This window comes from Scedosporium apiospermum (genome assembly GCF_000732125.1).
Source record: "Scedosporium apiospermum strain IHEM 14462 chromosome Unknown SEQ_SAPIO_0143, whole genome shotgun sequence".
Classification (NCBI taxonomy): domain Eukaryota; kingdom Fungi; phylum Ascomycota; class Sordariomycetes; order Microascales; family Microascaceae; genus Scedosporium; species Scedosporium apiospermum.
Genome location: NW_015971844.1, coordinates 878,381 through 900,921, shown reverse-complemented (window position 1 = coordinate 900,921; position 22,541 = coordinate 878,381). Strand labels below are relative to the sequence as shown.

The 22,541-nt window shown below is 52.8% G+C and overlaps 5 protein-coding genes and 4 pseudogenes across 5 annotated transcripts; 2 read left to right on the top strand and 7 right to left on the bottom strand.

The window, feature by feature from the left end:
* Window positions 1–2,011: 2,011 nt before the first annotated feature.
* SAPIO_CDS9551 (uncharacterized protein) lies at window positions 2,012–2,559 on the bottom strand (the record flags this gene model as incomplete). Its single annotated transcript, XM_016790914.1, has 3 exons — window positions 2,012–2,140; window positions 2,224–2,380; window positions 2,471–2,559. 3 exons carry the CDS (start codon window positions 2,557–2,559, stop codon window positions 2,012–2,014), a joined length of 375 nt encoding a protein of 124 aa, XP_016639424.1.
* Window positions 2,560–3,142: 583 nt separating this feature from the next.
* SAPIO_CDS9550 lies at window positions 3,143–4,198 on the bottom strand (annotated as a pseudogene; the record flags this gene model as incomplete).
* An 855-nt stretch (window positions 4,199–5,053) lies between these two features.
* SAPIO_CDS9549 lies at window positions 5,054–6,367 on the bottom strand (annotated as a pseudogene; the record flags this gene model as incomplete).
* A 908-nt stretch (window positions 6,368–7,275) lies between these two features.
* On the top strand, window positions 7,276–8,139 carry SAPIO_CDS9548 (annotated as a pseudogene; the record flags this gene model as incomplete).
* Window positions 8,140–9,727: 1,588 nt separating this feature from the next.
* Window positions 9,728–11,887, top strand: SAPIO_CDS9547 (Aromatic amino acid aminotransferase; the record flags this gene model as incomplete). Its single annotated transcript, XM_016790913.1, has 4 exons — window positions 9,728–9,884; window positions 9,947–10,547; window positions 10,731–11,090; window positions 11,176–11,887. 4 exons carry the CDS (start codon window positions 9,728–9,730, stop codon window positions 11,885–11,887), a joined length of 1,830 nt encoding a protein of 609 aa, XP_016639423.1.
* A 491-nt stretch (window positions 11,888–12,378) lies between these two features.
* On the bottom strand, window positions 12,379–13,812 carry SAPIO_CDS9546 (uncharacterized protein; the record flags this gene model as incomplete). Its single annotated transcript, XM_016790912.1, has 3 exons — window positions 12,379–13,078; window positions 13,195–13,345; window positions 13,608–13,812. 3 exons carry the CDS (start codon window positions 13,810–13,812, stop codon window positions 12,379–12,381), a joined length of 1,056 nt encoding a protein of 351 aa, XP_016639422.1.
* Window positions 13,813–15,097: 1,285 nt separating this feature from the next.
* SAPIO_CDS9545 (uncharacterized protein) lies at window positions 15,098–17,938 on the bottom strand (the record flags this gene model as incomplete). The annotated part of the gene is made up of 2 exons (XM_016790911.1): window positions 15,098–17,750; window positions 17,856–17,938. 2 exons carry the CDS (start codon window positions 17,936–17,938, stop codon window positions 15,098–15,100), a joined length of 2,736 nt encoding a protein of 911 aa, XP_016639421.1.
* Window positions 17,939–19,557: 1,619 nt separating this feature from the next.
* SAPIO_CDS9544 (Amino acid transporter) lies at window positions 19,558–21,388 on the bottom strand (the record flags this gene model as incomplete). Its single annotated transcript, XM_016790910.1, has 4 exons — window positions 19,558–19,906; window positions 19,982–20,277; window positions 20,354–20,515; window positions 20,603–21,388. 4 exons carry the CDS (start codon window positions 21,386–21,388, stop codon window positions 19,558–19,560), a joined length of 1,593 nt encoding a protein of 530 aa, XP_016639420.1.
* Window positions 21,389–21,878: 490 nt separating this feature from the next.
* Window positions 21,879–22,322, bottom strand: SAPIO_CDS9543 (annotated as a pseudogene; the record flags this gene model as incomplete).
* Between the last annotated feature and the right edge of the window lie 219 nt (window positions 22,323–22,541).

Genomic DNA, 22,541 nt, shown 5'->3' with positions numbered 1-22,541 from the left:
AGGCTGCATCTATTAGATCGGAGAGTCATCGTGCACACTGGCGGTCAGAAGGAAGATTCGGGCCAGATTCCCTAGTTGGGCATTTTCTCTGCTCGAGAGCAAAGGGAGGAGGGAGGAGAGCTGCGAATATCGCGAGGTGTTGAGCGGGCCCTGGTTTCTGGGGAAATGGAAATGAAAGTATTCGTCACCTGTGGATTAATATTGCTGTCTGGGGAAGGTGTCCACTCATAGAGTCGCAGCCCGTCCCTGGACCTGGCAGGGAATCGCCCAAACGGCACATGCGCCCAGCATCAAGTGGCTGATGCCATCGAGCTGCTGCGATTGGTGCGGGATGATCCTGATGTGCCGGGGTGAAGAACAGCGCAGAGCCAACCATCGGGGGCAGGTCGAGCCAGCTGCCGCCGTCGAACGCCATCGCACTTCGTCAATCATCCTCACCAAGAGCTGATAATTGCGGGCATCGAAGTCCGAGTCCAAGTCCAAGTCCGGGCTTGAGCAACGACTCTGGGACTTTTGGATTTCACCACTCCTACAGACTTCGTACGTGACGCAGAATTGCAGTGCGCCCCCAGCAATGCAACTTACAACATTGTTGCCACAACAAAATCCCCAGTTCGGCACACAATGCTCCCATCAATAGTTTCTTATGCTTTCTCTTAGTGGCATGATAGTACCGACGTGAATGAGCGTTGGCATTGTAAAACCCGCGACCGAAACAACAAAGGCCGAACAGCCCGAATGTCGCTCCTCACTCATGAATGCGAATCCTTTCCTTTCCCTTCCCCTTTCCTTCATACATATCTGAGGCCGGAACCCGCTTTAGGCTCCGGGCTGTGAGGCGAGCTATGCTGATATCAATCGATGTCTCGGCACGATCAGCCGCATCGTCTAACCCAAGGCACCCTGCTTTTTTCTGTGCATTCTTTGACTCGGGCTGACGCAGGGGATCAATTGATGCATCCTGCAGAACGAATCGATCGCCATCTGCCCGTCACCGCTTTGTGGCTGCCGAATGGACTGTGGTTATTGGATGAGCAGTTCTCGACCTTCTCGAACATTGGGCGGTTCTCGGCCTTAGCCCACGAAGGTGGTCGACACTGAAAGCGGTGCAATCTTTGGCAACATGGGAGCCTGATCCCATCTTCCCAAAAACCCTTGTAAAACCGGGGGGGGGGAAAGAGCCTTGGCATGGATGGGTAGTAAAGCTTGGGGCTTGGGCTTGGTTTACCGTCTTCTTTACACCAAAAAAGTGTGGGTTGTTTGTATTTTCTCGTGGTTGATCAATTCGGCTCTTACCTTCTCCCGAACCCGAAACTCACCCAAATATCCGCCAATGCCCTGGCCGTGGATGTTGGCTGATAGAGAACAAAGAGAGGCGGAAAGACACATGGAACCGCAAAAATGCAACAGTGCTTCTTTCCATTCTCTTCGTAGCTAGACGAAGGAGTCTCAAATGAGCGTCCTTGAGAATGAGAGGGCTCAAAACACCCGATAGGCTCGTGTATCTTTATCAAACTATATCGAGCACGCAGCAGTCACTCGAGGTAGTTTCTAAAGACGGATGAGAGAGGCTCAAGAGAGGAGGTATCCCCGTGAACAGCAAGCCTCGTACATCGACCGAGTCGGAATATCAAATCTCGAATCGGCCCTTGAGCTTGCGGGGTGGCATCATTGATATATTTACGACTCCCAGGAGTGTAGACCATGCTGAAAGCTTTCCCGCAAACCCCCATTATCGAAAACAAGGGACAGAAGCCGCCCATTGTATCTCGCTCGCTAACATGAAAACAATTGATCTCAATCAAGAAGCTTAAGAGCTTAAGCCTTAGAAGGTCTCTCATAGCAGCCCAATTTTGCAAGTTCGAAAAGAGATTTATAGTGCAGCCAAAAGTTCGTAAAGGTACACAACGTCCTTGAACGTTCCAATTCTATCCGAGTCAAACCTACTCATACATCCCTCCCCTCAAACAGCTCTTCCAAACAACACCCACCCCCTTTTCCTCCAAATCCTTTAGAGTATGGAGTACATGGCCCCATTCCTATTCTCCCCCAATACGCGGACCATCTTCCCATCTAGTTCGACAACCGACACCTCCCCTTCTCCCTCCTCCTCAACAAAGTCTTCCGGCCATTCTTCGTCCTAATCCTCGACAAGAACCCGTGCTTCCTCTTCCTCTTCAACCTGGAGTTCCTCTGCATCGTGTTCCGCGGTCCGCATCGCACCTGCGCCGCCATGAACGCCGGGTGGCACGAGATGGACGTCTGGGGCACGACGTCGAGCGTCGTCGTCGTGGGGAGTGGCGCGATGGGGGCCGGGCGGGCGATGGCGGCCGTGTTGGGGAGGATGGAGGGGCGGAGGGTAGGGAGAGAGGAGAAGAGCCTGTTGAGCCATAGCTAGTTAGCAAAATTCGGGACTCCGGCGCGAGGTCGTGATGAAGCGAAAGAATGAAACGGGTGGGAGGCGCTTTACCTGGCTGTGCAGCGGGTCGTGAGGGTAACGGGGAGGACGGGACGCGCCATGGCGCCGGCGGCGAGGCGGATGAGGGGTTGGCGGATCATCTTTTCTCGGTCGATTGATCTCGCATCTGACAATTGAAGCGTTTCGAGATCGCTTGGGGTGGTTTGTCGGTCGTCGAGGGAGCTGCTCGAATTGGTTGATGAATGAGAATGGGATGTTCAAATCGGTCGAACTTGGGCCAAATTTTTTGCAGGATCCGGATTGGTCGGCATTGCCGGCTGTTGACAACTGCATAGTACGAATTGACAGAAAGTTCGCCTGCGTCTCGAGTTAGTGATGCCCTCGTTGGCATCGCTTGTAAGCTCCGAATGCGATATTGTAAATGAATCGTTCATAATACCTTAATTTAATTTACAAAATTTAGAATTCAAGAAAGGGAATGGAAACCTATCCATGTACGAAGGAAGAGTGGACTGGACTCGAAGGGTGGTTGGCAGCGGCGCTCCAAACACTTTCATGTCTCTACCATCAGACTCAACGAATATCGGTCAATTGAGCCGATAATCATCGACAGGGCATCGAAATAAAGCATGTGTTCTTCATATTATCTACATTTTGTACATAAATACATGAACAATAGATATCGATTACAAGTATCTCACTACTAGAACCGCAAGTCCCATCTCACAGTCTGCTCTTCGAGTTACCCAGATACTCTCCCCCAAGCTTCAGCATCTCCACCGCCTCACCCACCATCTCATCAACAATCTCGCCCGCACTCTTCACCTCCTGGATAACACCCGCCACCTGACCCATCAAATGCGGGAAATCAACGTCATTACCCTCATCCAAGTCATGGTCAAAAGGCACAATACCCTTATCGCACAGCTCCTTGATCTTCTCCGGCCGCTCATGCCATTTCCTGATATACTCATTCGTTTTCATCCTCAACGGCCTCCCCGTAACCACCAAAGTAGTCTGCGTATCATCCAAGGTACAACTCACAACGGCCTGCTTATGCTCGTCGCTGCATGAAGCCTCCTTGGACGCTACGAACCTCGTACCGACCCAAACGCCCGAGGCTCCCTGCATCAATGACGCCGCCAGTGACCTGCCGGACGAAATACCACCCGCAGCAACGACGAGAGCCGGCTGGCCGCCCAACGCAGCAGGACGATACCTCCTCGCCACGTCCACCACGGCAGGGATCAAGATCGAATTCGCAACAGAACCGGTATGTCCACCTCCCTCACCACCCTGAGCACAGACGATGTCGACGCCCAGCTCCAAAGCCTTCACGGCATGCTTCGGATGTCCAACCATATTCATGACCAAGATCCCCGCGTTGTGCAACTTATCAATGATCCTCTTAGGCGGCACGCCCACCGCCGAAACGAACAACTTAGCCCCCGAATCGATCGTGATATCAATCAGCTCATCGAGCTTACCCCCCGTGTAGTCGTGGTTCGTTTTGCGGGCATTCCCGCCGATCTGCGGCAGCGCCAGGTCCACGCCGAAGGGTAGGTCCGGTCGCGAAAAGTTGGCCTTCATCTCGGCGATGATCTCGCGGAGCTGGTCGGGAGTGTACATGAAGCCGCCGATGACGCCGAGGCCTCCCGCGTTGGAGACGGCGGCTGCGAGGCGTCCGCCTGAGACGCGGGCCATGCCGGCGAGGAGGATGGGGTGGGAGATGCCCAGGAGGCGGGTGAGGGGGGTTGTGATGGGGCCTTGGGACGCCATCTTTGGTTTTGGGGGAGGGTCTTAAGGGTTGCCGAGTCGGCGGTTAGGTGTAGTGAGTGAACAATTAAGGCAAAAGTACTTCGTAGGAGATATGAGATCAGTGAATAATGGGGAAGATTGGGGGAGGGTGGGATAAATTTGTTGGGGACTTCGGGGATATTAAAAAGAAATTAGAATATAGCAGGTCAAAATCAAACGATGTCCAGACTTCTCCAGACACGAGCAGTGGATCACGTCCCGGAGCTGTGGATCGGAGTCAAGTGGGAGCCACGCTACCGACAAGAGACGTTGACCGAACTTTAGCGTGTTGCCCGCATTTTTGCGGGGAAGATGGGGAAGATGCCGAGGCAACTTTTTCCCCAAGTTCAAGAGCTTGAGCTTGGGTCGCTTGTGTTTCCCCCACCCACCCGCATAACTGCTTTTTGGGGGAAGAACAGCATATTATCATAGTTTATTATGGGAAAAAGCCAATGGGAATCTGCGCAACGGGATTCGGATCGAAATAGCTTTCCGAGGTATTCGTCAAGAAGAGCTTCGAGTGAGCCAACCTGCCCATTTCAAGCATTTGATGCCTTTCGCCGAAGCTCTTCGTCTAAGATCTGCTCATCTTCTAGATATCATTATCATCCCTCCCAGCTCCTCGCCAATATCAATTGAAGCAAACGGTTGTCGAAGTAGTGGTAAAGAGAAAAAGAAGAGGAGGCAAAATAAAAAAAAGAACAAATCTAATACAGGTCCCGAGAAATGAAAGATGTACTGCCACATTGCCTGCCATAACACTCGTGCAAAGTCTTCCCTTTCCTCAATTCGTCTATTCCATGTGCTCCTTGATCCTTTCTGCGCCTGTATGAAGGTTCATCTAAACATGGGCAATCGCGCGGGTATGAATTCGCCGTCTGGGGGCGATTTGGGATGAGCCTCTGGCTCCTCCCGCTCTTCGCCATCTTGGGAACCCGCAGCATTTTGTGGAGGCTCGGCCTCCTCGGTCTCCACCTTCGGGCCCTCTTCATGCTCATCCGACATGGCCGGCTCTTCTACTTCTGGGATTGCCTCGACGTCCAGTGTTGGTGCCAAGTCCCGCCTAGCATCTGGACTGGTGGAGATGTCCTCGCCGGCAGCTAAGCCCTTCTTCTGGGCCAGCTGCGCAGCTGCATTACGTTTCTTCTCGATTTCCTCATCCTCCTCGCGGGCGATTCGTTCTTCTTCAAAGCGTAGATCATGAATCGACGGTGTAACCGGGCCGCCATTCAGGGAATCCGTACTTCTCCTCCTGATGCTAGAGAATCCGGAATGACCGGATGCGACTGTCGTCCTAGAAACGGTTCGCGATATCGGTCTGCTCCCGGCCGGCCTCTTTCCTTTACTGCTCCTCGTCCTATTACTACTCCTATCATCAACCCTATCGAGTGGTAATGTGAATTCATCGTCGAGCGGCACCGCATCCTCTTCGCCGTCACTAGGGAATAAATCTCCTCTTGATCGATACGAATCTGACGTGTCGCCGGATCCCGTCGTACCGCTGCGCTTTCTTCTCGACGTATGCGGATCGTAAGGGTAATAATCGTCGGTATCACTGCCAAGCAGCGGCGCATTCTCGTCGGCCGCTTCATGATGTCCCGGATGTTCCTGGAGGTCGGCAGCGCTCGGTTTGTATCGCAACGTACCACCAATCTTCCACGGCAGCTTGCCAAGAAACCCGATCGGCTGCGTACTCGGAATAACGGTTGGGTCGTCCTGGCTAGGTTTCCTCCTCGGCCCTCTCGTACCGTAGCTCATTCCTCTTCTCCTCCTCGGTTGATCTGTGACTTCTCCCGTGTTCCGCCGCGTCGACCCGCTTCCGGCCAGTAATCTATCCCAGTCCTCGTAATTCCATCCACCCAGCAGGCCCGAGTCTTCCTCCTCATACCAGTCATCGTAGAAATCGAAACTATATTCGGCTCGGCCCCTCGCTCGTTCTCTCTCCCTCCTCCGCCGTGCGCGCTCTTCGCGGTCGCCGAGACATAAGGAAGTACATTGGTCGAGCGAATTCGTGAGAGATGCGACGCAGGGGTTGATGTAGTTGTGCTGAAAGGACCAGATTCCAGCCGCCGCATTCTCCGTCACGGCCTCGGCGTTGTGGGAAATCTGGTTCCATCGTTGTCGCAAGCGCGGGTCTTCGAGGAAAGCCATTTTCGCTTCCACGGGGCTTTAGGTGGGCTGGATGAGAGAGCTGAGCGGCGACGGCGACGGGGATGTAGTGGATTGCTGAGGGGGTGGTCGAGAGGACGCTCGGGCTGACATTCCGCGGATCGAGGAAAAAAAAAGTGAGTTGCGACGTATGGGAAAGATCAGGAACAGGCAAAGCCTGAAAGAAAGAGGGGAAATAGTGATTTCAGGTGCAAAGGCAGAGGTTTAATTCGTAAATGTGAAGACTGACTGAGACCCATCGAGATTGCATGATCCTGTGGCAGAGTCGTTGAGGTTGTTGCTCAGTTGAGGTTGAGTGTCACTGCTGCCAGGCTACGACAACTGCCGTTTTAGGAGGCTCATCAAGACCTGCCAATCCCAGGAAGCCCAAAGGCACATGCAACGCCTCAGATCAGGAAACATCAATGAGGGAAACAGCACAGGCCGCAATTTGACAGCGCATCGCAGTGGGACAGTGGGACTCTGCTGCTGACTAACCCTGATCTTGGCATTTGAGATTTGATCAAATAGCTCTGTACGAAGTATAAATCGCATTGTTTCAGTCCTTTTCCTACTGCCACTTCTATTACGTTGGAAGTGTAATGGGTTTCTCTTCGTCCCCACTCCTCTTCTGCTGATCAGCAGGGATCCGACGTTCAATAAATCCACTAGGAGCTTTGTGTGGCAGTTCTTTGAGCTCGACTCCCGAAAATGGATTTACTCTTATTGCTAGACTACTTGAAGGCTGAAGCAACAAGGAGATATTGACGTTTAATACTTTGGTACGAAGTACTATCATGTTAATTAAAAAATATTGAACACAATATTTGAAATACCTGGAAAAAAGAAGTCGATAACATTCCAGCATACTTGCAGAGGGAACGTCAGTCGAATCCCAATACATCAATACCATGGCCCGGACGAGGAGGCCCCGTTACCACCCCTTCTTTCACGGCCCTCCATTGCAAGCCCAGACAAGGCCCCATTTCCACAGATACGCGAAAGTCGACCATGTCGACGGATTCTATTGCGCCGTCGAGGTTGAACCGGCAGCTGTGATGCTTGCATCTTTCGATTATTCTAAAGATCTACAGGAGCTCGGGCCTGCAGTCGACACCGATCCCGAGGCCCCATTTCGAGACAATACATATTTCAATGATTCCTGCCACCAAGCTTCAGTCGCTCTCCACAAAATATCTCTCACAGGCCAAGCACAATCACATGTTGCCCGCTGGCTACGCCGCGACGAATGGACGGGCTATGGAATTATTGCGAAGCCGACAGGGATGATGCTTCCGCAATTTCTAGGAAAGCACCGGCGCGTCATGTATGATGAGGGACGTATCAAGCCAGCGTTCCTTCCCTTACTCTACCAGTGGACACTTAACGCCCTCTCAGCCATGGAATTCTGCCACTCACACGAGATATTCGTGGCGGACTTTGGCACCTGGGCCGCGTGGCTGGCATCCCCAGAGGAGAATCTGGCTCTTACGCTCTTCGGGTTACACCACGCACACTTCACTGATGAACGTGACCAACTAAGCATTGGCGAGTTACGCCTCGGGCCCAATTTCTCGGCTGCCCAGTTGGAACCCCTTCGGACGGACTGGCATTGGGTTGGCACCCATCTAAGCTTCACGGAGAAAACAGACCTGTTTGACTGGGCGACCTTTGTCTACGAGATCGCAACTGCTCGGCATCCTTTTGTCGGCGGCCGCCCCTGGCAGAGCGAAGTAGACCCCGAGTTCCGGTACATAGATGCGACTGGCTGTTGACCAGTGCTTGAGGAGGAGTATTTGGGAGATATCGTACGCAAGTGCTGGGTGCGCAAGCATTACGAAAACGCGGCAGCCGTTAAGAGAGACCTCTTTGCTTTCCTAGAGATCAAGGGGTGGTGTGTTGACGGTGAGGATAACTTGGTGGGCTTTGATGCTACGACACTTCCACTGGGGCCTCCGACTCCAGAAGTTCCTCAGTCACCTACTGATCCTGAATTAGTCGAGAGCTTCGTCAGTGCAGCTGATGAGGACTGATGGATCGTCGTCAGGACATGCTGCTCGTCGTCTAGCTAGGCCGGCACTGGGCCTAGGTGCAAAACGTCCAGGAAGCGCTCCGTATCACCTGACCTGCGGCAGAATGTCCCGTCGCCACTAGAGCCGTGTGAGATGTGATATCCGCCTGAACTGGCGTTGCAATAGCGGTCATGGGGGGGTTGAGGGTAGATCCGGGCTCAATATACAGCCTTGAGAGTTCGGCATGCTCAGGTTGCCAAATGCAGGGAATGACAATTATCAAGGCTGGCGAGTATTTAAGCGAGAGGATGCAAGCGAGCCCCAAAGTAGACAAAACGAGGCTACAGATCACAACCGATCGTAGGTCTCTCGCCCAGTGTGCGGCGTTTAGACGACTTTGACGGCTCACCACATCTGAAGAAGTGCCCGACCCAAACGACCGGAATCTCCCAGTGTCCTTGGATTGGTTTGTGCACTGTGGTACGACCGATTATATAATCTGTCACTGATTAAATGTGGAAAGTGTGGGGTCCATCTGCGGGATGCAATTGGGACCTGGCCAAAATAGGAAAGAGCAGGAGCCACACCATGTGGACTGGGTCAAGAACCACTCTCGAAACAGGCCGAGAACCCGTATCAGATTACGAAGTAGAGCCATGTCATTATGCCCTCAAGGAGCTGCTCTTTATCATCTTGTGTATTGAAGGTTTCCTGCTACGTTATAAATTCGATTAATATCAAAACATCTAATAGAGTGTTCTGCTCAAACATATAAAGTCCGGAGCATCCTGCAAGCCAGGAGTGACATATATTATTAGCTGAGGAAGAACTGTGATGTAACACTATTGAGAGAGAATTAACCATCGCAGCTTCCCCATTGCTGATTGTCCTCAAGGAGTCCCTGTATGGAAGGAACCACTGTTGACTGGACCAAGCAATAACTTTCCCCTCCTTGGCATTGCCATCAATTGGTCCTATTTCTCTCCTGCTGCAACCACTTCCGCCCGGATCCTCTTCCTCTCTTTACCCTAACCTAATCTCCCCAGGAACACCCCAGCCCAAGTCTGTATTTACTGATTTGTAATCGGGGAGATAACAACTTCAGGACTTCCATCTCAAAGCTCCGGGAGCACACCTGAAATCATCAGGAAGCAGATCAATCCAGCAGTGATCAAGGTAAGGGACTTCAAGAGAGAAAAAGCCCCAAAAAATCTTTACCCTCTTTCGTCCTTGCCTCACCCCCCTTCCCGAAACTTCTTATTTCCTTTACTACCTCTCGTTTTCATCCTCAATCTAAACATCCTCATCTCCATCAGCCTACTCACGATCACTACTCGTAGGTCTGCCCAAAATGGATATGGAAATCCCTGAACCGCTCCTGGAGAAGCTTTTGCCTCCAAAGAACCTCTCCCATCACTTTTCCAACACTACTTTGAAGCGGAAGGCTAGTTCAATCAAGCAGTACTACAAGTTCTTCAACATCCCAGGCATCAAGAATCTGGCTGGAGGTAAGAAGTAACCTGCCTGACAATATGCCAAGTATCAGTTTACCCTAATGTTTTGATGGTAGGACTCCCCAACTCTCAATTCTTCCCCTTCAAGACACTCGAAGCCCAGTCTGTCCAGTCCGACAGCCGGATTCCTACCCCCAATGACCCCCACGAGCCTCCGAGCCCCGACAATGGCAAGAATGACAAGGTCGGCGAAGCCACCGACCACATCATTGTCCCTATGACCTCGTCCGAGAAGGATCCGGTCAAGAAGATTGATCTAGAGACTGCCCTTCAGTATGGTACGAGTGAGGGTTATCCCCCTCTTGTTTCTTTTATCCGCCAATTCTCCAAGCAGGTCCTGCATCCTGCCGTTCCCCATTCCGATGGCGTTGAAGTCGTTATGACTTGTGGTTCCACTGACGGCTTCTCCAAAACGCTGGAGCTTTTCACGAATCCTTGGACTGTCGGAAGACCCGTTGAGGAGAAGCAAAGCATCATGGTTGAAATGTTTGTATACCCCAATATTCTGAGCCAGGCAGAACCCCGTGGCATGAACATTGTTCCCATTGCCATGGATCCTACTGGCATTTTGCCCTATGGTGTGGGTGCATTGGAGGATGTTTTGGAAAATTGGAATCCTGACTACGGACAGCGGCCTCATCTCCTATACACTGTGACGTGAGTATTTGTTTCTATTGCCCCCTACCCCCCATCTCCTAGCTCCTGCCCCAATGTGATGATGGTGTGGTTCATCTCGATGATAACTGCACTCATATCACCTTTGAAGACAGTAGAAGAAAAAGAGAAGAAAGGGGAAGGAGAAGAAGGGAAGAGTTATACATATTAACATGTTTCTGAAAGGATGGGTCATAACCCAACTGGTGGTGTCTTGCCTATGCAAAGAAAGGAGAAAATCTACGCTATTTGTCAGAAGTACGATGTGATCATCGTTGAAGATGAACCGTACTGGTACTTGCAATACCCATCTGCTGCCGTAGCAGAGACCCGCTCTAGGCATCAGATTGAGCTCGAACCTGATGTCCCCACTCCCCCGGCGAAGTCATCCGGCTATGAGTTCATCGACTCCCTTGTCCCATCGTTCTTGAGTATCGATGTCGATGGGCGAGTGGTGCGCCTCGACACGTTCTCTAAGACGGTCGCTCCTGGCTGCCGTCTCGGATGGATTACTGCCCAGCCAGCTCTTATCGAGCGATATGTCCGGTAAGAGACCACCCGGCAATCTTCCACTAACATATTTAAGCTTAACCACAAACACTAATCCCTATGTCAACCTTCTTTTCTCTAGTATTACCGAGACTAGTACCCAGCAGCCGTCTGGATTTGTCCAGAGTATCATCGCTCAACTTCTTCTGGGTGATCAGGTCGAAACCGTCGCTCGGTTCATGTCACTCAGCCTGAAGGAGCGCCAGTCCTTTACAGGCTGGTCCATGGATGGGTGGGTCCGTTGGCTCGCCGGCCTTCGCGGTTCGTATGAGCGTCGCATGAACCGCATGTGCTCTATCATTTCCGAGTCGACTCATCGGACTAAGGTGTACAATGATCCCACCGAGGACTGGAGCTACGTCATCAGTGACCATCTGGCCCGCTTCAAGTGGCCTCGCGGAGGCATGTTCATTTGGATCTATGTTCGGCTTGTCAATCACGATTGTTTTAGGAAGAAGGGCAAGAAGTACACCCTCACTGGCGAGATCATGTCCACTGCCCTGGTGGTCCACCTGACTCACGAACCTTACAAGGTCCTCGTCGCTCCCGGAACCATGTTTGCTGCTAACCGGTCCGTTCGTCAGCAATACGGTTGGTGTTACTTCCGCCTCTGCTTCGCCGCCGAGGCTGAGGAGAACATCGACGATTCGGCTCGCCGCTTCGCCGAGGGGTTGCAGTCCTTCTTTGATATCAAGGACGTGAAGCGCCTTGAGAGGTTGTACGAGGAGTTTGATAGTATGGCCGGTGTGGGTGTCAATGCTGCTTGTGCTGGAGGAGGCTTGATGGGTTGTTAAGCATCTCGGGATTACATGGAAAGGATTTGTACATTAGAAAATGACTTGAAAATCAGTCTAGATACGACGTCTACGAAGTGAAATGAAAAGAAAAGTGTCACGACTTGATGAAGCCCACATGAAGATAGGTCTCTTTTTCTTCTTTTTTTATCCTTCTACGAGTGTGTGTCTGTAAAGGCGGCGTAGGCACACGGCAAGACAATGCGCTGTTGTTTTCATTTTGAGCTCTCATTTATCGTTAAGAGGTCTTCAAAAAGTTTACCCGTTTACGCCCCACGTAACACAAGCCGAATGCGAAATTCAATGCTAGACACGTTTCTTTTTTATTCGAAGCCCAGCTGTCTGTATCGTTCAACAGCGCCCCTCCTTCATACTCGTAAAAAAAAATTCGATAGGGAGCCCTTTTTGCCTTCACACCACCGTTAACCGGATTACCAAGGAAGAAGAAGAAAAAACAAGAACAAGAAAAGAAATTCCATCACAGAATTTCCTTATTTCTTCTCGGCAGCGGCCTTGGCGAACGCCGCGGCGTAAGGGTTCAGGCGAAGCATAACCTGCTTGTTCTTGAGGGGGTTCTTCTTCTGGACGGTCTTGCGGCGAGTGATCTTGGCACCCTTGGGCGCGTTAAGAGCGCTCTGGGTCTCGGAGCTGTTAATGAGACGGCTAAGATCGGCCTGGGAGACGATGTTGGAAGGGAGGAGGAAGTCCTTCTTGAGGGCGGAAGGCTCGGTGGTAGAGCCGTAGATGGCATCGAGGGCCTTGAAGGCGGCGGAGGTCCAGATGACGAAGCGGCCGAGGTGACCGCCGGGGGCGAGCTGGAGGAGGTTGAGGGCGGTGACGGGGCAGGTCTCGACGCCGGGGATGTTGCGGAGGCCCTTGTAGAGCTCGCGACCGTCGGTCTCGGGGTCGAAGATGACGAGGGGTCCGCGGCGCTGGCGGAAGCGGCGGCCTCGAAGCTTACCCTTACCAGCGCGGAGCTTGCGGGACTTCTTGACCTTCTCGAGCTCGGGACCGGCGCCGACGGCGGTCAGGAAGGCGACGGCGTTGGAGGTCTTGGAGATGGCGTCACCGCCGACGAGGGCGGAGTCGACGACGAGGGGAACCTCGGGGACCTTGGAGATTTGGTGGCCGCGGGCCAAGAGGAGGGGAGCGACGGCGGTGGCGGCGAGGGCGGAGCAGGTGGCATATCGCCTGGAAAGAGAATTTTTGTTTAGCCCATGTTCGACCATTTCCTTAAAAAATGTGGGTCTTCATCGACGACCTAGCGGGGATATCTAGGATCGCTGATTTCTTTTTTCGAGACTCACCTCTGACCCTGGCTGATCTTGATGTGCCACTTGCGCCAGATCTTGGTGGGAGCGAACATGCGACCAGATCGGCACATGTTACCGAAGGCGGCCTGACCGGCACGGTGAGTACCACCACCGGAGACACGGGGGATACGGGCAACGGCACGACCTAGATTAGGAATTCCAAAGTCAGCACCACAGCTCACGTCCAGCATTTTCTCCTCCCATATATCTCGTCGATATCCTCGAAACCCCAGTGGTTCGATCAGGGAACGGCCTCGTTGCCATAGAGGAGGATTGTCGTCTAAAACCAATCCAGGTGTCCCAAAAATGGAGGCACAACCCAATCGAACCGAATCCACCCTGTCTGTCCCACTAGAGGTATTCGAAAAAACGAGAGAAAACTCTTCTGCAAGGGCTTCATCACTAACCAGTTCCCCAAGACTCGGCAGAGGTCTGGTGACCAGCCTTCTCGCTCACAGCGTAGGGCTGACGCTTGTTCTTCGCCAATCCAGTGTGAACCTTCTGGACGATATCGGGTCGGATAGGGCTGTTGAAGACGGCGGGGATGACATGGGTCTTGCCCGAAGGGCGACCATCTTTGCCGATGATGCTGACGGTAGGTCGGGAGGCCATCGTTTCGGTATTTCTTTTCCGTCGATGAAAAGCCTGTTGAAATTGAATCTACAGTTAGAGATGGCGAACTTGATTGAACTCAGATCTCAGGATTGGAATCCTTTGGTGAATGGAAGAGAGCTGGTCGTGTGGTTTTGGGGGAAAAAAAAACGTACTGCTGGCTCCGGTGCTGCTGTGTGGTTAGTATGGAAGATCGTGAAAGTTCCCTTCGAGCAGAGAAATTTCGCAAATATGATTTTTTTGCGGTAGATTCGTTGTGGGCAGACCCTAATTGCGAGGGGTACGTACCGAGTCTTGCACGGGCCAAGTCACAGTTGGTGGGGTGGATCGAACAGGACCTGTCACGTGATGTCGAAGTCAATTCAACCCCACTCAAATCTGATGTCCTCGTTTATCCTCCGTCATGCATAAATGCATACGACGTGGAGTGAAGGTTGTCTGAGAAAGTGTCTTGATCCGAGGAACCTCTGTTGCTCTTGAGACCAATTTAGCTGATATGCGGCACGGAGAGTATATCGAACCGTCCCATCATTATTTTTTTTTTCGGTCCACCCGTCGCGGTCATTAAGACCGGAGGGTCGAACTCTACCCTTAAATCACAATGGCAAGAGTGAGGACAGGAGCAGTATTCACGGCGTCGAACCTACTTGGCCTGAGATCATGCGAGAGGCGAATTGTTTTCCTCTGTCGCCGCAAAGGTTCCAATGGAGCATTAGCACTCCCAAAGGAAGACAAAACATGTCTGTACCATTGCGGCACAAGTCTCATGAAAAGGGACGGGTTGCCGGTAGAGACGAAGACGACCGAACAATGCCTTTGTCCTCAGGCTGTGGCTTGTGCCCAGGAAAACCAAAGGAAGATGACGACACTTGTGTCCGGATACATATTTTCACCAAAAAATGTTCGAGAAAGCCAGTATCCTTCCTCGAGTAGTCGGTCTTAACCAGTTTTTACTACAATCAAGGTACAGGGTTGTTTGAATGCACAATGCTTCCGTTTATTGATAATAATCACAACCAAACTACCAACTCGCTCGCTCGTTCATCATCATTATGTGTCATTCAAAACCAGAGGGATCAAGGCATCAGTTGGGGCAATTCCCCCAAATAACCAGAAAATGCAGATCAAAGGGATCCTGTTCGCCCATCTAGTAGACATCCTTCTTGCCCATCTTCTATCCCCGTCTCCATGTATTCGTGTTTTAAACAAGAAGAACATTCGATCGCATCTCTTTCAAACTCTTTTTTTTTTTTCTCTCTCTCTTTCTTTTATTCTTTCGCCCTTCTTACTCCCATTTCTTCCACAACTGCTCAAGCTTCTTCACAGCCTCCTCGATCCACGGATCATTCTGCGGCTGGGCCTTAAGCTGGCTCAACTTCGCCTGAATCTCAACTTCCTTATTCTTGCGCTCGATCACCGCATCCTCGAGCTGACGCAGGTCCTTGCGCCTGCACGCCTCCTCAAAGAGAGCCCGCATCCTCTCCGAGTAGAGCTGACACGTCGCGATGGGCACCCGGTAGGCATATATCGAGAACTTCTCCGTCAGGCTGGGGCTCTCGCTGAGGCGCGGGTACACGACCTCCTCGAAACAGTCGTCGCAGATGGTGAGTTCGGGTAGCGACGCCAGGATGTACCATTTTTTGTTGTGCATAGTCTTATCCCGGGGACAATCGGAGACGCGGGTGACCCGGGTCAAAGACAGTGACGAGATGCTACTGATGTCATCGACAAGCTGCGTGATACTAGGTGATGTGCCATTGGTGAGGGCCATTTCCGACGCCTTCTCGAGGGCGTCAAAGTAGAGGAGCGGCATCTGGCGATCCCCTGTGGGATGCATGGAGCACTGGCCGCTAGACTTGGGGTTTAATGTTTCCGGAATGACGAGGATGCCTCGCAAATTGGGCAGTAGGGCTTCGATGACCGTGGTGCACTCATAGCACACCGTAAAATTCGGTACCGCACGCCGAGTCGTAGGGTCCTTGATCGTGTGCCAGATGCGAGTCATTTTACGCCCACCGGGACATCCCTCGCCGACAGCAGTGGTATTCCAGTTAATGTCCGCAACGCTGGTCAGCAGCCGTAGATCCGGTAGCCTCTTCTTCGTAGTCAGAAGCCAGGCAATAGGGTACCAGAGCGAGGCGCCGATATCGCAGCAAATCTTCTGGTCCATCGGTCGCCATGGAGCGGGGATAAAGTGCGTCCGAAAAGAAGAGTCGGAGAAGAGTCCGGCGTAACATGTTGGGCAGATGTTGAAGTTATCACACCGAGGAAGGGTCAACCAGTCTGTCATGCCGGCTACTGGTTCCTTCCTGGGGCATTGCGGGAGGACGGGCAACCCGGAGTGCCGAGGATCCTCAAAGTACTTCAAGACACTGATATCCTTCTGCGGAGAAGGGGAGGGTCGGATACTCGGGCTTGGCATGAAAGGGTTGGAAGCGTTCGCTGGTGTTTGGTTCCGAGGCTCAGAATGCTGCCACGCGTGTTGCATATACCGGCTTCGGCCAGAGTCGATCGGTTCCCGAGGGCCTGAAGGGCCGGAAATTTGGATAGGATTCGGGACGTATCCCTGAAGATCGCGTGGCCTAGGCCTAGAGTCCCAATGGCCCCTACCTTGATAACTCACGGGGTCATGAGAGGGCATAAAGTCGACTGTCGGGTACGCAGGTGCAATGGCGGGGGATTCGAAAATTTGAGAACTGAAAGTGCCCGGAGAGCGAGGGCCACGCGGGGCAGCATCAGGGTACAAATTCGGGCTCGCGCCACCAACGGTAGTAGACCTCGATCGCGACCGAGAGCTAGCCATGTGCCTCAAATCTCCCGAACCCAAAAGATTCCCTGTTGAAGCACGTTCATCGTGAACCACGACAGCCTTTCGGGGGTTACGGCGTGTAGAAGCGGTTTCGGATATTACGTCCTCGTCGGAATAAGGATCATAGCGTCGCGGTCTGGTCTCACGGCGAGGCGGGGATTCGGGTCTTCTGGATGCCGGGCCGCGCAAGGTTTCTGGTCGGGGTGGCGAGCCTCTGCTCGATCTCCTAGACGTGTGTTTCGAGGGGTACTCGGAGCCGGGGCGCGAACGTCCAACCCGTACTGGACTAACTGAATGAGGTCCACGACTAAAGGAGGGGCCGTCTAGCCTATCATCAAACTCTTCCTTTGGCCTGCTTGGTTGGGTGTGAGTGCTACTCGGGTAATAGGCCTGTTCACGGTTTCGCGGGCCGTGCTTGATAATTTCGGGTGAGAGGAAGTCATCTCGGAAAGACCGTCCACCGCCCCCGTAATCAGGAGATGACGGCTCGCGATATCGATAGTCGTCATTATATGTCGCAGTCGAAGACCGGCTGCGAATGTGTCGCGAAGTGCGCCGCTGGGGCTCACCTCCGCTAGGCATCTCGGTATCAAGTCGTGGGAGGTCATGCGGGCTCTTTCTCCTGTTCAGGCTTGGTCTCTTCTCCCTTAAACTACCCCGGGCGTTAAGCTTCGAAGCTGCGGCAGCTCCAGCAACGGCGGCGGCTGCGGCCATGGTAGGAGAGCTGCCACCATCGTTCTTTACTGGGGAATCGGTTCGCTTCGAGTCGGGGGTATCCCTCTTAGGTGGACGTCCTCGACGCCCCTCAGCATCCTCGTCAGGCTTCACGGTCTGCGGCTTGCTGTCGCTAGGATTAGAAACTAAGACGAAGCGCTGCTCGGGGTTGTGGGCGTAGATGTAGTCTTCGTTCTCAAGGAGGACAGGATGTTGGTCTATGTCGCCCGGGAACTTGGGCTCCTCGTCTGCATATTCTCCGTCGACATCTTCGCTGTCTTCGACGGTCGGTGGTGGGGGCGGGGTTGAGTATCGGGGAGGGATTTCTGGGTCGGCCAGGCTTATCACCGGCTCGTCAAGCTGGGAATTGGTACCGCTATAGAATCTAGGACTGCGCTCCAGGGACTCCCAGGAACTGAACCAAGAAGCAGATTGTCAGCAGGGAGCGAGCGACGGACCGACGGACACAGCGCGGGAAAGGAGGAGCGCGTAGGCCACGACAACGCTGGACGACACTTACCCTCTCTCGCTAGAACGGCCCCGAGCAGTTGGGAAGGACCCCGTCTGCAATAAATTATGTATGTCGAACTTTGGTTCCGCCATATTGCGCTAGGAGGGCTGGAGGAAAGTAAGGAAGAGAAATGTCGATTTTATTACATGATATGGCGACCAACCGTCAGCATGGGCTTGGGCGACACGGAGGAAAGTGAGGAAGAAGACTCTGGTGATGTTGGAAGAGGGCTAGATTAAGTTGTGGTCTGGGTGAGGATGTGGATGCGGTGTATTGCAATATTATGATTTTTCCCTCTGTGGTGGCTGCAATTCTGCAGCGAGTAAGACACTGCGGATTGATCAAGCAACGGGAGGTAAGGGGAGTCAGAAGATGTTCCCTTCGGTCAACCAATAAGCACCGAGGTGGGGGGGGTATGGCCTTGTGGAAGAGAAGATCAATGCCCGTTGAATGATGGCTGAATTTGAATGGCCCAAAAGAGAGAGGGCCAGGGCCAGTTGGCTAAAGGCTCCAATACTTCACAGGATGACGTGGATGAGATCGGATTGATGGGGGACAACCCGGACGAGCAGACCAGGCCAAAGAAAGCTCAGCCCAGTGGAACTGAGGTGGGGTTAAAAGGGATGTTGCAGGGTAGAAAAGTCTCGTGGGTGGAAGGATCAGAGATGCATTATGGCTTCAGGCCCAGTGGAACAGTGGGACAAGAGACAGGTAAACAAAAACTTGAAAAGAAAACAATTGAAGACTGTGATTCATCGGAGGTCAAAATAAGTCTTGGGGTAATAAAAGAGTGAAACAAAAGAAAGACTGCACCACAAACACCCATTGAAAGACTCTCTCCGTATTTGATATTGACCTGGTGATGATGGAGGATCTGACTCTGGTCTCTTGTCGCAGCTTCCAGATTAAATTGAGAAGATCTCAGGCTGAGGTGCTCTTGAATTGATGACATAATAACACCATGTTGACCCTACAACGAAACAAGCAACAGAGATTCTAGTTTATTCTCTAACATCCACTCGTCTAGTGCCCAACTTACACACGAACAATTTGAATTCTGCTCCGTTTCCACATCCTGTCGACCCAACCGGACCAGCCGTCGTCGAACGCTGCCCAAAGCGGAGAAATTGAGGGTCCCTTGAGAAATGAGTGGTGTGGCGGGATGTGAGATGAGCCGCCGGCACGCCTTGGTGGACAACACCCTTGGGCCGAAGCGAAGGCGGCATGAAATGAGTTTAGATGCGATTGATGCTCAGTGCTCTTGATTATTTTTTAAACGGCCCCTGGACAAACCGGATCCTGAGATGAAACGACCCCCTATTTGAATTGTTCGGACGAGATTGACGTCAGCCGTACCATTCGGCCAGCGAGAGAGTTTAATTATGGGTGACACAGACAGCACAGATCTGGGAGTTTACTTTCCAGAGTGGCGACGACAATCGTTTTGTTGGGTATCCGACATGCTTGTGGCAAAGTCGCTTCCGTTCCTTCATCATCATCGTGGGTTGCAGACGCCCTCTACCTCGGCCCTAGTACTGATGATTGCGTGGAGAGCGCAACTGGGATCGATGTAGCGTTCAATGTTAAAGAAGTCATGAGCTAACATTCGGAGGCAAAGCCCGGAGGTTTGCACCTTCGGTCTGGTAGGATTTAACTAAGGAATCTACTGAGGAAAAAGAGTCCAGATACCGTCGTAGATTAGAAACGGCTCTCAATGCCCTCCAACCGGAGCGACTCCTCCCCGTCGGAATCTGAGCCAGAACTGCGCCAGCCCCACGGCCCCAGCACTAACGATAGCCACGCCCAGAATAGGCTCGGAGATGACAGCGCGCAAGATCAAGAGGCCACTGACGACGCTGAATATGAGAGGGTTCCCCGTCCATGTGCGATATGTCACAGGGCTTGGCCGGAGGGCGTCTCGATTGCGAAGGAGGAGAAGGCCAACGACGGATGAAAAGAAGAAGATGTACTCTGTTACGCCGATGAATGTAACCAGACCTCCTAAACTTCCAGTAAATACGTAAGACGAAGTCAACATCGCATTCAAAACTAGCGAGAATCTGTGCAAAGAAAAGCATCGTTAGCAAAGGGAGAAAAAGTTCGTCCCTCCTACACAGAGTTCCATTCCAACTTACATCGGCACCTGGCTCTGCCATCGCAGCCTCCTCGTCGACGCCGCAAACCACTGCACAGGCGCGACCAACAAGCTAGGCGCCCACGAGAGCATCTTATCTAGATAATACGGCTCGTCACGGGCGTTGCTGCAGTGCAAGTTGGCGAGGATCTCGGGGAAGTAGCCGACCTCTGCGGCGGTGACGGCGAGCTTCGCGGTGGCGAAGGTGTTTGCGTTGAGGGCGCCCATGGCGGAGATGGAGACCATGATGGAGAGGAGGACGCCGCCCCAGGCGCCGAGGGTTTGACGGGCAAATTCCTGTTTCGGGGAAGGAGAATGAGCTCCCGAATCGTGGAGGGATGGGAGGGGAGAAATGGGCTTGCTAGTTTCTTACCACAGAGACTGTTCTGCTAGCTCGCATAGCGTCCATTGGGAGGCAGGTATACAGGGCGGCGTTAAGGAGGGTGAAGCCGATGATGACAGCCGTCATGGATCCGTTGATGACTGCAGAGAGGTCACCTTCGGGGTCCTTCATGTCGCCCAAAACGAAGCCGACCTAGATAATGAAAAGGTTTAGAAGCTTGTCAAACGACGTTTTTCTTAGAGGGGATGCGTAGGAGCAGCAATCCGTTCATATACTTACCGTTTCCCAACCTCCGTAGCAGAACAAAGCACCAAAGAGTGCCGTGCCAAATCCCCCAATCCAAGTCCACGTATCAACAGGAGGCTGATCAAGCGGCTCCCCAAACCACCCAGTCGGCGACTTAGGCACACCCTCCCCCGCGCCCGTGATAAAGTAAAAACTACCCACAAGAGCAATGATACCCACAGCCGAAAGCTTCAAGATCAAAAATTTATTCGCAACACTCGCCCCCGCTGTAGCACCCCTCCCATTAAGAAACGTAATACCCCAAACGCACGCCAAAGCCATGACCCTCAACACCCACGGCGACGCAGGAGGCTCGTTAACGAACGGCCTCGTAATGTAATCGGCAAAGATGGTGGCTATGATGGCATTCGTAGCCGGCTTCGCCATGAGCACCCACGCCCACGTAAAGAGGAACCCCGCCGGGTTCCCGTAGCATCGCCGCATGTACGCCAGGATACCCCCGTTGTGGGGGATCCTGAGACCCAGCTCGATGAAGGACGCGGCGCCGGTCCATACGAGGAGTCCGCCGAGGAACCAGACGGCGACGCCCCAGCCTGGGTTGGTGACGTTGGTGGCAACGAAGGAGGGGACGGTGAAGATGCCGGAGCCGATCTGGAGGCTGATGACGAGGGCTATGCCGTTGAGGCGGGTGAGCTTTGGTGCTGCGGCGGGGGACTTGGGAGGTTCGAGGTGGATCAGGGTTGGCATTGGAGAGTTGAGGGCGTCGTCGTCCGAGGCTAGGGGGATGAATGCCCCTAAGCTGGGGAGACGGTCGGCCATTTTTTTTGACGGGTGGTGTGAAGGGTGGGAAGAATGGGTTTGGGAGGGAAGAGAGGTTGTTGTTTTCTTTATCCTCAGCTACATCGAGAATAGCTTTCTATCTAAATTTTCTACCCTAATTGATATGTCGGATAAGAGACAGCGGTTGAGGTCTCTCGGGATCGGCTTGGAAGCTGGGTGATGAAGAAGGGAGGATTTTTGTTGCTGATCTTGTGAAACGTTAGATTGGATCATCAAATAAGACGAAGCAATCAATACCAACTTTGTCCCGAAAAGCAACTCAGAGCTGAAGATATCAGCCAGACAAGGCATGCAATGAAGGAAAGAAGAAGAAAAATGAAGATTTTACGGGAAAAAAAGCAGTTCTATATCCATTGAAGCCATTCACCCCTTTCCCACCACCAGCATAAATCGTATTAAAAATGTACAATTTTCTTTTCCTTCATTTCACTCGTAAAAAGGGAAGTCTTGGCGTCGATATTGGCCCGCCCTATTTATCCTCCTTGATCAAAAACTCCTCAATATCCTTATCATCCTCATCCTCCTGCAACTCCTCCAACCTCTTCTCCTCGGCCTCAAGCATCTTCCTCAACGCCTGCCTCTGTCGCTTCCTCGCCTTGTTTCCCCAATCGGTGGACGTCGAGGTGTCGACCTCTTCGGCGTCGGGTATGTCGGCGGTGACACGCATGCCGCGGAGTTCGTTGGGGGAGATCTCGGCGCGCTTCTTGGCCTCGCGGTCTTCGCGCTCGTGCTGCTCCATCTGGGACTTGCCGGTGAGCTTGATGAGGTAGGGCCGGATGAGGAGGTAGCCGCCGATGATGATGACGAGGCGGATCATGCGGTGGAGGTTGAGGGATTCCCAAGTTTCGCGAAGGCCGGCGGTGCGCTCTTCGGCGAGGCGAAGGAGGTAGGTGGCGACGTCGGAGACGGGCATGGTGGTGGTTGGAGTCTTATTCTTTTTCTCTTTTTACTTTCCGGTGGTGTCTCGCGGCAGGCAGGCGGGGGTGGTGTTGATCGACGAGGTGCACGTGGGTGACCACGAGGGGACTGACACTGAGTCTTGCGCCGATCGGAGTTGTAGAATCTCGTCTGGAAATGGATATGTCAGGCGGGAAGGGGAAAAAAAGGGGATGCAAAAGCTTGAAAGGTTGTG